We start from the raw sequence: 16,640 nt of genomic DNA on the forward strand, positions 1-16,640 counted from the left end.
TGTTGCATGTTAATATTTTCTGTGTATGGGTATAAATCTGAGCTGGCCTTGAAGTTTAAATAAATCATCCTATGTTTTGAGAAGCTTCAAGAATACTATTTTCAAAGTGCTGTATCTTAAGAGATCCTGTTGACTCTTTACTTCTAAGCAGTGTAATGAAACGGCTCTGCCTGCAGCTCTGTGGAGACAGTGTTGCTGGTGTTATCTGACGTCGTTCTTAAGGTCCTGTTATCTTTCTGTTGCTTTCAGTTTGAAAAGGAAATTCTGAGGAGGGGTTTATCAAGGACTAGAGTTGAATATTTGAAACACATTTTTATTTTTAGTTGCAGAAGAGATACATGCTAACTAAAGAGAAATTTAAATCGTGCTGGAAGCCTGTAAATTCACTTTTTCCATCCCTCCTCTGCTGCCACTCCAAAGAAGACTGTCTCTTTCTAGCCCCTTGACTATGCACATACAATTGTATGTATGCGTTTTTTCTTAAAAATAGGATTCATACTACTTATGTTAACAGTGATTTTCTTTTTTCATGAAACACTTCTGTGACAATACATAAGGAATGTTTTTAATTCTTCATATATCAATAATAGCAACATGGCATTTCACAGTGTAGATGTACCATAATATATTTAACCATTCCCTTGTTGAAACTGATGAAAGTTGAGGTTGGTTCCAGTTTTTCATGATTGTTTGCAAAGACATCCATTGGTTCTGTGTTAAGTTTCTGTTAGAATAGATTCATAGAAGTGGAATTGCAGTCTGAGATTATGTACATTTACATTTTAGAAAGTTAACTGCCACATTTCCTTCCAGATAAGTTATACCAATATTTACTTCGATGACTAGGTGGACTGTCCTTTTCCCTAAACTCTTACCTGTATTTCCTCTTCTGAGGTTAATGTGGATTTTTAAGGGGGGGTTTATTCTTAATTGATACATTAAAAATAAGGCTCTTAATTGCAAAAATGTCAAAAATTTAGAAAGAAAATAGTCTTCAAACCAAGGGAATGGAATATTGTTACTCACTTGGGCAAGTTTTATTTGTTTATCTGAAATTAAAGTCAGTGGCTTTAACAATATGAATAATCTTTAATAATTCTTCCAATTGTGAGACCAGAGGAAATAGACCTTCTATTGTGTGTCTACCATAACACCAGATGTCATTGTGATCGTCTGAATTTTTGTTATAAAACTTATTAATCTGTGTTTACTACCTTTACGTTAATGTCCCCTTTCTTAAAGTGTTCTTTACATGTAGAAGAAATTCATTTATTCTGATTTGATTTATTCTTCTTTGAACTTGTACTTGGTCCCCTTAAGAACACGACCTCGAGATGACATCCTCAGTAGGCGTGAAAGGTCAAAAGATGCCAGCCCAATCAGTAGGTGGTCTCCAGCCCGAAGAAGAGCCAGTAGATCTCCTGTTAGGAGGAGGTCCCGCTCCCCCCTCAGACGGAGCCGATCTCCCAGAAGAAGAAGCCGGTCTCCTCGGAGAAGGTAAAGATACCCGTTTGATCCATCAAACTCTGACTGTTTTTGAAGCTCAATTGGTAGGTTTTCTTCACAAACAAGTTTTCTCTGAAAAACTGTAGCTGTGGCACCATATAGTTTCCTATTACCAACATGGGATATTTCACACACACTGATTTTTCTTTAATAGACTTTTCCTTCAAATTTATATAAATCTGTGTTCATTAAAAACACAATCTTTTTTTTTTTAAGTAAGACATTTTTTTTCTTCTGTTTTGAAGAGAGAGAAATACTAAATGAGCTAGGCTTATGATTTTTCTTTTAACTAGCAGGCTAGATCACAGAGTAATAAATAAGTATCCTGTCATTCCATAGTTGCAGCTCTGTATTTATTTTTCTATGAACTTGTATTTGGTCCTCTTAAGAACACGACTTGGAGACGATGTCCTCAGTAGACGTGAAGGACTCTTTGGGTGAAGATGTCTTTTAACTCACAGCAGTAGAGACCAGTCTTTATGTATGTATCTTTGATTTTTTTTTTTTTTTTGCGCTATGCGGGCCTCTCACTGCTGTGGCCTCTCCCGTTGCGGAGCACAGGCTCCGGACGTGCAGGCTCAGCGGCCATGGCTCACGGGCCCAGCCGCTCCACGGCATGTGGGATCTTCCCGGACTGGGGCACGAACCCATGTCTCTTGCATCGGCAGGCGGACTCTCAACCACTGTGCCACCAGGGAAGCCCTCTTTGAATGTTTTTGTGTACTAGATTCTCAGAAGTGGAAATGCCTTGACAGTGTGTTTGTCTAAATTTTTTTAAGTTATTGCCATATGTATTGGTTTCATTAGTTTTTTTAATACTGTTCCTCACACGTTTCTTTTCTGCCCAGTTTCATCACATTTCTTGCAGATGGACATGGTCGAGGTTAATGTAATCATTGTGATCGTATACACACCGTTCATTCCAGAGCAAGCAGTTGGTGGGAGAGGGAAAGAGAGGACTCTCATGCTCCCAGCCTTCTGGCTCCAAGCTGACGGTAGTTTGCGTAGGATTTGCTTCCCTTTTCCAGAGTCCCTTGTTCTTCTCTGACGTTGTGATTCCATTTCCTGTATCCAGTTTCTTGCTTTACCTCATTTGCTAATGCACCTCCAATAGCTTTTTGAGGAAAGTGAACAGAAAGGACAATTTTGGGGACCTGTGTCTCTAAAAAATGCCTGTTATTCCCATTGCTGATTTATCAAGGAATAGAATTCTAGTTTGAGATCATTTTCTTAAGAATTTTTAAATTGTTATTCCACTGATTTCTAGCTTCCTTTATTGCTATTCAGAAGTCCTCCTCTGATAAGTGGGCGTTTCTTTATAGGACTTGCTTTTTTCTCTCTTTTTATAAGAAATGTCCTGTGTTCCGAAATTTCACTGTAATAATGCCTTGATGAGCAGCTCCTTTCCATTTATTTTGCTGGGCACTAGGTAGGCCCTTTAAAGCAGGAAGATTATGGCTGCCTGTACTGGGAAATTTTCTCACGTTTTTGTTTGCTTCCCCATTATTTTCTGTTTTTTTTCCAGTTAGACCTTATAAATTGTTACACTGACTTCCCCCTCTCTCATCTTTTTTTTTAAATTTAATTTTATTTTTATACAGCAAGTTCTTATATGTCATTCCCAAACTCCCCCACCGCTTTCCCCCCTTGGTGTCCATACGTTTGTTCTCTACGTATGTGTCTCTATTTCTGCCCTGCAGACCAGTTCATCTGTACCATTTTTCTAGGTTCCACATATATGTGTTAATATACGATATTTGTTTTTCTCTTTCTGACTTACTTCACTCTGTATGACAGTCTCTAGATCCATCCACGTCTCTACAAATGACCCAATTTTGTTCTTTTCTATGGCTGAGTAATATTCCATTGTATATATGTACCACATCTTCTTTATCCATTCGTCTGTCAATGGACATTTAGGTTGCTTCCATGACCTGGCTATTGTAAGTACTGCTGCAGTGAACATGGGGGTGCATGTGTCTTTTTGAATTATGGTTTTCTTGGGTATATGCCCAGTAGTGGGATTGCTGGGTCATATAGTAATTCTATTCTTAGTTTTTTAAGGAACCTCCATACTCTTCTCCATAGTGACTGTATTAATTTACATTCCCACCAACAGTGCAAGAGGGTTCCCTTTTCTCCACACCCTCTCCAGCATTTGTTGTTTGTAGATTTTCTGATGACACCCATTCTAACTGGTGTGAGGTGATATCTTATTGTAGTTTTGATTTGCATTTCTCTAATAATTAGTGATGTTGAGCAGCTTTTCATGTGCTTCTTGGCCATCTGTATGTCTTTGGAGAAATGTCTGTTTAGGTCTTCTGCCCATTTTTGGATTGGGTTGTTTGTTTTTCCAATATTGAGCTGCATGAGCTTTTTATATATTTTGGAGATTAACCCCTTGTCTGTTGATTAGTTTGCAAATATTTTCTCCCATTCTGAGGGTTGGTTTCCTTTGTTGTGCAAAAACTTTTAAGTTTCATTAGGTCCCATTTGTTTATTTTTGGTTTTATTCCCATTACTCTAGGAGGTGGATCAAAAAAGATCTTGCTGTGATTTATGTCAAAGAGTGTTTTGCTTATATTTTCCTCTAAGAGTTTTATAGTGTCTGGTTTTACATTTAGATCTCTAATCCATTTTGAGTTTATTTTTGTGTATGGTGTTAGGGAGTGTTCTAAATTCATTCTTTTACATGTAGCTGTCCAGTTTTCCCAGCACCACTTATTGAAGAGACTGTCTTTTCTCCATTGTATATCCTTGCCTCCTTTGCCATTGATTAGTTCACCATAGGTGTGTCAGTTTATCTCTGGGCTTTCTATCCTGTTCCATTGATCTATATTTCTGTTTCTGTGCCCGTACCACATTGTCTTGATTACTGTAGCTTTGTAATGTAGTCTGATTCCTCCACCTCTGTTTTTTTCCCCTCAAGACTGCTTTGGCTATTTGGGGTCTTTTGTGTCTCCATATAGATTTTTTTTTTTTTTTTTGCGGTATGCGGGCCTCTCACTGTTGTGGCCTCCCCCGTTGCGGAGCACAGGCTCCGGACGCGCAGGCTCCGGACGCGCAGGCCCAGCGGCCATGGCTCACGGGCCCAGCCGCTCCGCGGCATATGGGATCCTCCCAGACCGGGGAACGAACCCGTATCCCCTGCATCGGCAGGCGGACTCTCAACCACTTGCGCCACCAGGGAGGCCCTCCATATAGATTTTAAGATTTTTTTGTTCTAGTTCTGTAAAAAGTGCCACTGGTAATTTGATAGGGATTGCATTGAATCTGTAGATTGCTTTGGGTAATGTAGAAATTTTCACAATATTGATTCTTCCAGTCCAAGAACATGGTATATCTCTCCATCTGTTTGTGTCATCTTTGATTTCTTTCATCAGTGTCTTACAGTTTTCTGAGTACAGGTCTTTTATCTCCTTAGGTAGGTTTATTCCTAGGTATTTTATTCTTTTTGTTGCAATGGTGAATGGAATTGTTTCCTTAATTTCTCTTTCTGATATTTTGTTGTTAGTGTATAGGAATGCAAGAGATTTCAGTGCATTAATTTTGTATCCTGCAGCTTTACCAAATTCATTGATTAGCTCTAGTAGTTTTCTGGTGGCATCTTTAGGATTATCTGTGTTTAGTATCATGTCATCTGCAGACAGTGACAATTTTACTTCTTCTTTTCCGATTTGTATTCCTTTTATTTCTTGTTCTTCCCTGATTGCCGTGGCTAGGACTCCCAAAACTCTGTTGAATAACAGTGGCAAGAGTGGACATCCTTGTCTTGTTACTGGTCTTAGAGGAAATGCTTTCAGTTTTTCACTATTGAGAATGATGTTTGCTGTGGGTTTGTCATATATGGCCTTTATTATATTGAGGTTGGTTCCCTCTGTGCCCACTTTCTGGAGAGTTTTTATCATAAATGCATGTTGAATTTTGTCAAAAGCTTTTTCTGCATCTAGTGAGATGATCATATGGTTTTTCTCCTTCAGTTTGTTAGTATGGTGTATCACATTGATTGATTTGCGTATATTGAAGAATTCTTTCATCCCTGGGATAAATCCCACTTGATCATGGTGTATGATCCTTTTAATGTGTTGTTGGATTCCGTTTGCTAGTATTTTGTTGAGGATTTTTGCATCTGTATTCATCAGTGATACTGGTCTGTAATTTTCTTTTTGTAGTTTCTTTGTCTGGTTTTGGTATCAGGGTGATGGTAGCCTCATAGAATGAGTTTGGGAGTGTTCCTTCCTCTGCAATTTTTTGGAAGAGTTTGAGAAGGATGGGTGTTAGGTCTTCTCTAAATGTTTGATAGAATCTACCTGTGAAGCCATCTGGTCCTGGACTTTTGTTTGTTGGAAGATTTTTAATCAGTTTCAAAGTACTTACTTGTGATTGGTTTGGTCATATTTTCTGTTTCCTCCTGGTTCAGTCTTGGAAGGTTATACCCTTCTAAGAATTTGTCCATTTCTTCCAGGTTGTCCATTTTATTGGCATAGAGTTGCTTGTAGTAGTCTCTTAGGATGCTTTGTATTTCTGTGGTGTCCGTTGTAACTTCTCCTTTTTCATTTCTAATTTTATTGATTTGAGTCCTCTTCCTCTTTTTCTTGATGAGTCTGGCTAATGGTTTATCAATTTTGTTTATCTTCTCAAAGAACCAGCTTTTAGTTTTATTGATCTTTGCTATTGTTTTCTTTGTTTCTATTTCATTTATGTCTGCTCTGATCTTTATGATTTCTTTCCTTCTGCTAACTTTGGGTTTTGTTTGTTCTTCTTGCTCTAGTTCCTTTCTGTTTAAGGTTAGATTGTTTATTTGAGATTTTTCTTGTTTCTTGAGGTAGGCTTGTATTGCTGTAAACTTCCCTCTTAGAACTGCTTTTGCTGTATCCCATAGATTTTGGATTGTCGTGTTTTCATTGTAATTAGTCTCCAGGTATTTTTTGATTTCCTCTTTGATTTCTTCAGTGATCTCTTGGTCGTTTAGTACCGTATTGTTTACCCTCCGTGTGTTTGTGTTTTTTACGTTTTTTTCCCTGTAATTGATTTCTAGTCTCATAGCATTGTGGTCGGAATGATGCTTGATGTGATTTCAGTTTTCTTAAATTTACCGAGGTTTGATTTGTGACCCAAGCTGTGATCAATCCTGGAGAATGTTCTGTGTGCACTTGAGAAGAAAGTGTAATCTGCTGTTTTGGGATGGAATGTCCTTTAAATATCAATTAAATCTATCTGGTCTATTGGGTCATTTAAAGTTTGTGTTTCCTTATTAATTTTCTGTCTGAATGATGTGTCCATTGGTGTAAGTGAGGTGTTAAACTCCCCCACTATTATTGTTACTGTCAACTTCCTCTTTTATAGCTCTTAACAGTTGCCTTATATATTGAGGTGCTCCTTTCTTGGATGCATGTATATTTATAATTGTTTTCTCGGAGTGATCCCTTGACCATTATGTAGTGTCCTTCCTTGTCTCTTGTAACATTCTTTATTTTAAAGTCTATTTTATCTGATACGAGTATTGCTACTCCAGCTTTCGTTTGATTTCCATTTGCATAGAGTATCTTTTTCCATCCCCTCACTTTCAGTCTGTTTGTGTCCCTAGGTCTGAAGTGGGTCTCTTGCAGACAGCATATATATATGGGTCTTGTTTTTGTATCCATTCAGTGAGCCTGTGTCTTTTGGTGGGAGCATTTAATCCATTCACGTTTAAGGTAATTATCGATATTTGTCTTCCTATTACCATTTTCTTAATTGTTATGGGTTTGTTTTTGTAGGTCCTTTTCTTCTCTTGTGTTTCCCACTTAGAGGTTCCTTTAGCATTTGTTGTAGAGCTGGTTTGGTGGTGCTGAATTCTCTTAGCTTTTGCTTGTCTGTAAAGCTTTTGTTTTCTCCATCGAATCTGAATGAGATCTTTGCTGGACAGAGTAATCTTGGTTGTAGGTTCTTCCCTTTCATCACTTTGAATATATCGTGCTACTCCCTTCTGGCTTGTAGAGTTTCTGCTGAGAAATCAGCTGTTAACCTTATGGGAGTTCCCTTGTATGTTGTCGTTTTTCCCTTGTTGCTTTCAATAATGTTTGTTTCTCCTTGGGTTTATCCTGCCTGGGACTCTGTGCTTCCTGGACTTGGGTGGCTATTTCCTTTCCCACATTAGGGAAGTTTTTGACTATAATCTCTTCAGATATTTTCTCGGGTCCTTTCTCTCTCTCTCCTCCTTCTGGGACCCCTATAATGCAAATGTTGTTGTGTTTAATGTTATCCCAGAGGTCTCTTAGGCTGTCTTCATTTCTTTTCATTCTTTTTTCTTTATTCTGTTCCACAACAGTGAATTCCACCATTCTGTCTTCCATGTCACTTATCCGTTGTTATGCCTCAGTTATTCTGCTGTTGATTCCTTCTAGTGTATTTTTCATTTCAGTTATTGTATTGTTCATCTCTGTTTGTTTGTTCTTTAATTCTTCTAGGTCTTTGTTAAACATTTCTTGCATCTTCTCGATCTTTGCCTCCATTCTTTTTCCCACGTCCTGGATCATCTTCACTTGTCATAATTCAGAATTCTTTTTCTGGATGGTTGCCTATCTCTACTTCATTTAGTTGTTTTTCTGGAGTTTTATCTTGTTCCTTCATCTGGTACAAAGTCTCTGCCTTTGCATTTTGTCTCTCTTTCTGTGAATGTGTTCTTTCTCATCTTTTATGTTTGTCCTTTTGTTCTACTTTCAGTCTTGAGAAGCTTTCTCAATCTGCCTTCTTACCTTTCTGTTGATTTTGTTTTTTCTCCCTTCTGCACACTCATAATTTTTTAAATTTCCAAGACCTTGTTGGCTGTTTATTTTTTAATAACATTTTACCTTCATTTTATGGAAGTAGCATCTTTATGTCAAAGATGATAATGAGTTTATTTTGTGGAGCTTTTGTTCTTTATAGTTTTCTTCTCTTGCCTATATATTGTTTCTACCCAGATTTCTTTTGCTGCTTGTTTGCCTTTTCACTTGAGGACTTTCCTTGATCAGGTGGATCCTTCCTTGCTGCCTATTCTGATTCATCTGCCTATCCTCTCCATGAGAGCAGGATCTTAGGTCCCTGACCAGGGGTGGAACTTGGGCCCTCTGACATGGAAGTACAGAATCCTAACCACTGGACCGCCAGGAAAGTCGCAAATGACTATTTACATACTTGTTATTTATTTATTTATTTTTCTATTCTGGTTTAGAACGCTAAATGGATGCTTTCTTCCATTCTGACAACCTGGAACTTGTGCATTGGTGGCAGATTAGCGTATCAGTGACTGTAGATCTTTCCTTTGGGGCTCGTGAGTTTTCCAGAATCTCCTCATCCGCTAGAGAGTAAGACATGGCTGCCAGTGGAGTTCCGGTCCTAAATAATGTGGGTCCCCCCTTAACCCTTCTCCTCCCCGTGCAGTGCCCTCCAGTACCATGGGCCAGTTTTCACAACCACCACTACCTCTCTGTAAAGTGAATATTAAGTTTCCTGCGGTCGTGTGGGGAGGGGCGGCCAGTGGCATTCTCCACTGAGTCAGAAAGGGGAATATAGCAAGTCAAGCTGTTCCTAAAGGATTTCAACCAATTCTCTTTAGCTTTTCCCTTGTACTCCATCCTTCAGAGGATACAGTGTCTCCAGATCTTGAGACTTTCTGGGGCTTTGTGGCAGGCACTGACTTGTTTCTTATTTACCTTGTATGTCCCTATTGGACTAAGATTTAGATTGGATCTGCTACTGCTTTTCTGTCCAGTTTGCATGTTTCAAGCTTTTATTGGTATCTCTTGTCACATCTCTTCACATTGTCTTTGACTGAAGGTTTTATTTTGTCATTGTTCCTTTTAATGTTGTTTTAGTAAGGTTTCAGAAGAAATCTGAGGTAAACATGGTCAGATGTGACGTGAACATAGTTTATCAGCCCTTTGTAGACTCACAGCCTTTTCTGTTGGGAGTCCCACAGCACTTTCTCCCACAGACTTCCACCTTCATACTTGAACTCTGATGTCACTTTCTGTTTGGTTAACAGGGCATTTATAACAATGTCTGAGGGCCATATTAATTAGACTTAGAATTTCTGTCACCTTTGTCTTTCCTGTACTTTATTCAGCAGTGATCTTTTAAAAAATCAAGTTCATCGAGACATGTTATTTACATAAAGTAAAATTCACCCTTTTTGTTGTAAAGTTGTGAGTTTCGACAGATGTGTGGTCACACAGCTGTCATCATCCAGGTACAGAGCACTCCCACCGCCCCGACAGTTCCCTCGCGCCCCTTTGTAGTTGGTAAGAAGAGTAGCTGTGGTTTAGTTGTCGTCAGTTTAGGCTGGGTATCCGAATCTTATTGATGGTGTGTTAATTTTGTTTAAAAATTTTAACTGTTTTTAAAGACTTGACTTTTAGAACGCTTTTGGATTCACATCAGAGCTGAGCTTTTGAAAGGTACAGAGAGTCCCTGTACTACCCCTACGCCCAGCAAACTCACAGCCTCCTCAGCTTTAATTGACCTTTACAATATGTCGTCGTCTTCTCAAACAGGGACAGAGGTCGAAGGAGCAGATCACGCCTGAGGAGGCGGTCTCGGTCCCGGGGTGGTCGTAGACGTAGGAGCCGAAGCAAAGTAAAGGAAGATAAATTTAAGGGAAGTCTGTCTGAAGGAATGAAAGTGGAGCAGGAATCTTCATCTGATGACAAGTAAGAACGGAACTTTCCTATAATTTCCTTTTTCCAGATCAGAGAAACACTGTTTGACTTGGAAATCTTTAATTGCCATCTGAATATTTTAAGCAAATACATTAATTTGACCCTGAATTTAAGTTCATCTTCTGTGCAGCTTTTATAGGTTATGTGACAGAGGTCATCGTGGTTGTCTGAATTTTGGTTTGGCTGGAGTGAATATGGGCCGTCACTTTATCACGAGCCTTTCCTTCTATATTTTCATTAGGAACCATAGAGGTATCCTGCCAATCTCAGTTACCAGCTTTGGTGGGGGAATTTTTTTTACTAAGTTTAGACTTTCCATTTTGTGTAAATGATACACACTTGCTATGCCTGTTACAGTGTGGAAAATGCAGAAATATTCAGTGCCTAATAAAATAGTGGGGAAATTTTTTTAATGCAAACTTTGTTGTCTAAATGGCACATCTCAAAAATAAGTGAGACGAATTTAGAGCAGTGGTTCTCAGCGGGGGGAGATTTGCCTCCCAGGGATGTTTTGGCGATGTCTAAAGACCTGTTTAGTTGTCATCTAGTAGCGGGAGGCCAGGGACACCGTTCTGCATCCTCCAGTGTGTAGGACACGCCCCACCGCCCAGAACTGTCCTAGTGTTAGCAGCCCTTGAGCTGAGGAGGCCTGGTTGGAGCTGGGAGAGAAGAGGGCTGAGTGGAGGGAAAGTGTCCTGCGCAGACCTGATACCTTCAGAGTGCAGGTCGCTTACACCTCTGCAGTGAACATCCAGCAGGTCGTAGAAAAGGCTGCGCTAGGAGCGATCATGAAGAGTGCAGGGTTCTTGGGGGACCATCTGAACCGGTCGGGGCAGTGTTTGCAGGTAGAGCCACTTTCCCTTCAGATTGTGTGCAAATGTCTACCTGTGTATTTTGGGTGGGGAAAGGATCTATAGCTTTCAAAGGCTTCTGTGACCCAGAAAAGGTAGCAGTTTACTTGTGTGTCCCAGCCCCCCTCTTGTTGTATAGGTGTGGAAACGAGGGCTGCAGAGATGAAATGACTTTACTACAAGGCACAGCTAGTGATGACTTTTAAACTTAGGCATCTTTCTTTTGTTCCCAGTCTTTGTGCTATGAAACAGGTGAGGAGAAAAATGAGACGTAGAGGGTTAAATTACTTGCCAGGATTCCAAACCACGATAGTTTAAAAGCAAGGATAGAGTGGGGTGGCTTAAGATTTTTGCTCAAATGTACTGATGACCTACATTTTCCAGCTTTTATTTTTTTTAATGTATAAACGTAATGCTTTTGGAGTCTCTAAGTATGTTTGAAGTTAATTACACGGGGGTGTGTGTAATTTTTTCTAAGCCTTGAAGACTTTGATGTTGAGGAGGAAGATGAAGAAGCCTTGATAGAACAGAGAAGAATACAAAGGCAGGCCATTGTTCAGGTACGTGGTTTCAGTAACATTTTGATCAACACTCCTTCACCACTATTTTAACAAAATTAAGGAGTTTTACTTTGACAATGCAGTGACGGTAGTAGCAGTTGAATAGGTCTTGAAAGGAAGGTGGTTCCTTAATAAAATTGAAACAGTTAATCTTTCTTGTTATACATGGGATTCTGATATAAACCTCTTTTATAGGACAAAATTTGGGGTTTGCTTTCTTTTTTTTTCTTTAAGTTGATGAACAAGAAAACCCTCCTAAGTGAGTATAAATTGGAGGAATTTCCTTTAGCTCAAACTTATAAATAGCCTGTTAATATGTGGAAAAGATTTTTTAATGCCTAATAAAGTGGCACATTTTCTAATGCAGATGTGAGTGTTTAAATGGAACATCTCAATAATTGTAAGACTCCTTGAGCGCCGAGCGGTGCAGGGATTGGGTGGGAAAGGGTGTCAAACTCAGGCCTAATGGTAAGGTGAGCTGCCTGGGAAGGCTGTCGGTTCTCCCTGCCATCCTGAGGTGAGGCCTGGCCACTCCAACCTTGGAGGATGGTGGTCCCTGTAAAGCACCTTCTCTCACCGTCATGTGATGGGGGTGAGTAATGGAGCTGAGAGGAAGAATTCTGGAAGATATGAAACATGCTTGGGTGCTGTTAGGAGGACAGCAGACAGGGAAAGGACAGTCGTAGCAGCTTGTGTAAACAGAGCAACCACAGCATTTCAGAGTGAGGGAAAGAATTTGAATCACGTGTGTACATAGGGCATAACTAGAATTCCAGGGGAAACTTACCTTTGTGGGGCACTGATGAAACTGTTATTAAACTGATATCCCTAAAGACTTGGTTGAATCTTTTTTTGTTCTTACCCAGGTCCACAATCCCTTATCTCCAACCTTTGGGGCCAGATGTGCTTCAGAACTCAGAAATATGTGAATTTTAGAAAGGTAATATGGTGCATATATGTATATTCCTTTGCCCCATCAATGGGGTCTAGCACAGCACCCCATTATCAGCCACTAGGAGAGTTTTGCAGTGAGTGAGGCGTATCACGTTCACCCTGGGGAAGGTGAGACTGTTAGAACGTCACATCTCTGCAGCGCAGATTTTGCCACCTAATGAACGTGCACCAAACATAGAAAGGCTTTCAGAGTTTTGTGGATTTGGAATTATATATAAGGGATTGTGGATCTAATTCAGTTAAGACTTCAATACCTTTAAAACTTTTTTAGCATTACTTGACACTTAACTTTTCAGTTCAGGCCCTCTTAGCACCAGATGTTGTGACAGTAATACTCTGTGTCGTTACCGCAGAAATACAAATACCTTGCTGAGGACAGCAACATGTCCGTGCCGTCTGAGCCCAGCAGCCCCCAGAGCAGCACTCGCACCCGCTCTCCCTCTCCTGAGGACATTCTGGAAAGGGTAGCTGCCGACGTCAAGGAGTACGAACGGGAGAACGTTGATACGTTTGAGGCCTCGGTCAAAGCCAAGCATAATCTCATGACGGTCGAACAGAATAATGGTGAGTCAGTTACAGTTTTGTTTCGACCATGCTTTTCTCTGAATTTGCCGCCCTGTTACTTCATAAGGAGAGAGGTTATCTGGGGATGGGGATGGGAGGGGGACTAGGAATGCTGCTTCTGCAAACTGCAGAGGACGGCAGGGTCCCGTGCGCCTCAGTGACTTTTCCCTGTAGGCGTGACCTGAGTGTCGCCCTGAACCCCACACGCGTGTTCACCACCTTCGGTTTGGCTTGCTAGGCTATTTTCAGGCAAATCCCAGCCATGATTTGATTTCACCTGGGAATACTTTAGTTTGTATCTGCTGGATAAGGACCTTTTAAAAAACATTATTTACACTTGATAAAGTTGATAATTTTTAAATGTCTGATGTCTAAAGTTGGTTGGTTTGAGTCAGAATCCAAATAAGATACACATTATGTTTGGGGTATACATCTCTGAAGTCTCTTTTTTAATAGATTTCTCATTGTGGTGTGGTCTGTCCCCCGCCCCCCGATGCCCCCCTTGTGAAGGTGCTAGGGCCTGTGTCCTGTGAACTTTTCTACTCTGATTTTGTCTGGCCACATTCTTGTGTCATTTATTTCCTCTCTTACGTATTCCTTGAAAACTAGTAGTTAGTGTTGGAGACTTGAATAGGTGTCGGTTTAATTTTTTTGGCAAGAATGCTTCATTAACTGGCGGTATGTACTTTTACATCACATCTGGTGGCACGTAAGGTGTGGTGTGGCTGTGTCCTGTTTTTATTGACACTGAGGTGGTGTGTTTAGGTAAGATATTCCACTGAAGTTTCTGTTCAGCTGTTGGCCTCATGCTTTTAGCAGCCATTGACAGTCCCTGCTTAGATCCATTATTTCACTGGGGGCGGCAGGGTTTCCAAAGTGGTGATTTTTAAAATCTCTATCATTGTTTTTGAATTATTAGCTCTAATTCTGTAAAAGAAGAGGCTTCCATTCTTTGGTTACCCCAAAATGTAGTTCGTACAGGACAGGCAGGTGAAATGCTTCATGACTCTCGCTCATTGACCAGTTTTTAGCCGAGCATAGAGGTGGTGCCCCAGCATCCTCCAGAGGTGACCACTGAGATTTTGGTTATTTTGTTGGATTTTTATTATTTGGTGTCATGATGCTCTGTTTGGATCCACTGCTGCCATTTTTCTTTTTGAAGCTTAGATTGTTCTCTCTTCACCTGAGGAGGGAGCCCCTTTTAAATGGGTTTCTGGTGTCTTTTTGAGGCAAACCCTGCAGTATTTATTTAACATGACTGCTTTACTTTCTGGGACAGGGGCTTTCTGTAAAATATCCCATATTTTAGGCTTTTGTAATTATTTTAGACATTTTTCTCTGGTCCAACTACTGAGCTGTGCTCTCGTGGTACAGAGCGTCTGGGCCAGCACAGATGGATGAGCATGGCCACGTTCCCAAAACGCTTGATGCACTCAAGTTCACGTGGTGCTCACGTGTCAGGGCCACACAGGAACAAGCAAGGGGCCAAATTTGGCCCCATCTGTAGTTTGCTGACTCCTGTTCCAAGGCAGTAAGACATCATAGGCTCATCTTGTGTGTATCTTGCCCCAGAGCAGAATCAGTTATTATTCCAGGGATCCTTGGTTCCACTTAGTAGAAAATGCCACTTGGAGACTACAGGGCACTTAGGGATGCCCATTACTGATGGGCCTTTTCCGTGGACCAAACTAGGAAATACATACATTTTTGGAAAGGAGGAGTTCATACTGACTTGCCAAATTCAAATTGGAGATTACAGGGTTTTTATTAACTTTCTTGACTTTGTATTTCTCTCTTTTACAGCAGAAAAACTTGGTTCCTAATAAACACAGTTACTTAGGTTATTTTGAAACTTTCATACGCAGAGTTATCACTGCGATTGTCAGTATTAAATGTACTGAATGCAGTTTGAAAATGTAATGGTTTTGTCCTTAGGATATATTTCAAGATGTATACAAACCTGTGTTTTTTTAAAGTTTTTTGAAATAGTTCTCCTCTTTACGGTTATACCACCAGTTTGATTTGGTTTAGGCTTATTTTCATTTGCTTTTTTTTTTTTTGCGGTACGCGGGCCTCTCACTGTTGTGGCCTCTCCCGTTGCGGAGCACAGGCTCCGGACGCGCAGTCTCAGCGGCCATGGCTCACAGGCCCAGCCGCTCCGCGGCATGTGGGGTCTTCCCGGACCGGGACACAAATCCGTGTCCCCTGCATTGGCTGGTGGACTCTCAACCACTGCGCCACCAGGGAAGCCCCATTTGCTTTTGATTTTTAGGAATATTTTGAGTTTTTAAAAAAATCATTAAAACATCTTTCATATATGCATGTATTTATATTTTATCTACATATGCACACAAAATATTATACATACTCAGCTGTATGAAATGACCTCCATTCCTTTTTACAGCTGCATATTACTCCAGTGTGGTGAGTGTGCCATAGTTTATTCAGTTAGTCTTCTAATGGTAGATGTTTGGCTGTTGATTGGAGCATTAATGATAACAGCGTTGTGCATTAAGTCGTTTTTTTCTGCTTGTTACTGTGTCTTTGGAATGGTTTCTTAGATGTGGGATTTCTGGGTCTGAATAAATACGTTATTTTGCTGTATACTTCCAGATTCCCCTCTGTAAAGGTTATACAGTTTTGCCATCCCACAAGCAATGTCTGAGGGCTTTTTATCCAGGGCCTTGTTAACAGAATGTTGTCATACTTTTAGATTTTTAGCCAGTCTCATAGGATGGTATTTCATTGTGATTTTAATTTGCGTTTGAGATGGGCATATGAGATCGGGCATGTGTTCATATGATTAAAGCTGTTGCATTCTTTTTTTCCTTACATTTATTTTTTTGCCCAGTGTTTTAATGGGGTCATTAGGCATTTTAGGAGAGAAATACGTAGATCTGTATTCATAATGCAGGGTGCTAATTGCAGTTTAGAGAGGAACTTCCTTTGTAATACCTAATCGTTGCTTAGTTATTAGCATATTAATTCAACGTTAGTGGAAGTATCGATATTAGGTCTTTCAACTTTCTGAAGTGCATTCTCAGTAAAAAGTGGATAGCTTTATATGTCTTAGTGTTACAAAGTGATTTTAAGTTGGGTATTGGTGAAAAACGGATGTGCAAGAGGAAAACAAAGTTTGAATTGCTGTTAGTGATTTTCCATTGACTTGTTATTTGTGTTTCGATTTGTATCTCTTCATTTTTCAAATATTAATGCTAATTTCCATTAAGGTTCATCTCAGAAGAAGCTGTTGGCACCCGATATGTTTACAGAATCTGATGATATGTTTGCTGCGTATTTTGACGTGAGTAATTTTAAGTCATAACACAACTGTTAATCAGAAAAGGGTATATAACAAATACGTATTTCAGTGGTATATATATATAGAGAGAGAAGGATAAAGCAAATTAATGCTAACATTTGGAAAGTCTGGGTGAAGTTTATCTAGAATCTCTTTATACTAGTTTGGCAACTTTTCTCTGTCTGAAATTAAATCAAATTTTAAAACAAGTACAGCAGAACAA

At 39.9% G+C, this 16,640-nt stretch overlaps 1 protein-coding gene across 6 annotated transcripts in view; it reads left to right on the forward strand.

Moving 5' to 3' along the window:
- PRPF4B (pre-mRNA processing factor 4B) overlaps positions 1–16,640 on the forward strand; it is a 41,344-nt gene that overhangs the window by 10,022 nt on the left and 14,682 nt on the right. For all 6 annotated transcript variants that reach the window (XR_009533553.1, XR_009533554.1, XR_009533556.1 and 3 more), the window contains exons 3-7: positions 1,321–1,497; positions 10,023–10,178; positions 11,517–11,598; positions 12,906–13,116; positions 16,347–16,420. Coding sequence is in view for 1 of the 6 variants with exons in the window: in XM_060109740.1 (XP_059965723.1) it covers positions 1,321–1,497; positions 10,023–10,178; positions 11,517–11,598; positions 12,906–13,116; positions 16,347–16,420 (700 nt within the window). In the remaining 5 variants the exon portion in view is untranslated. The remainder of the gene's footprint in view (positions 1–1,320; positions 1,498–10,022; positions 10,179–11,516; positions 11,599–12,905; positions 13,117–16,346; positions 16,421–16,640) is intronic.

Source organism: Mesoplodon densirostris, chromosome 10 (genome assembly GCF_025265405.1).
Source record: "Mesoplodon densirostris isolate mMesDen1 chromosome 10, mMesDen1 primary haplotype, whole genome shotgun sequence".
Taxonomy (NCBI): Eukaryota; Metazoa; Chordata; class Mammalia; order Artiodactyla; family Ziphiidae; genus Mesoplodon; species Mesoplodon densirostris.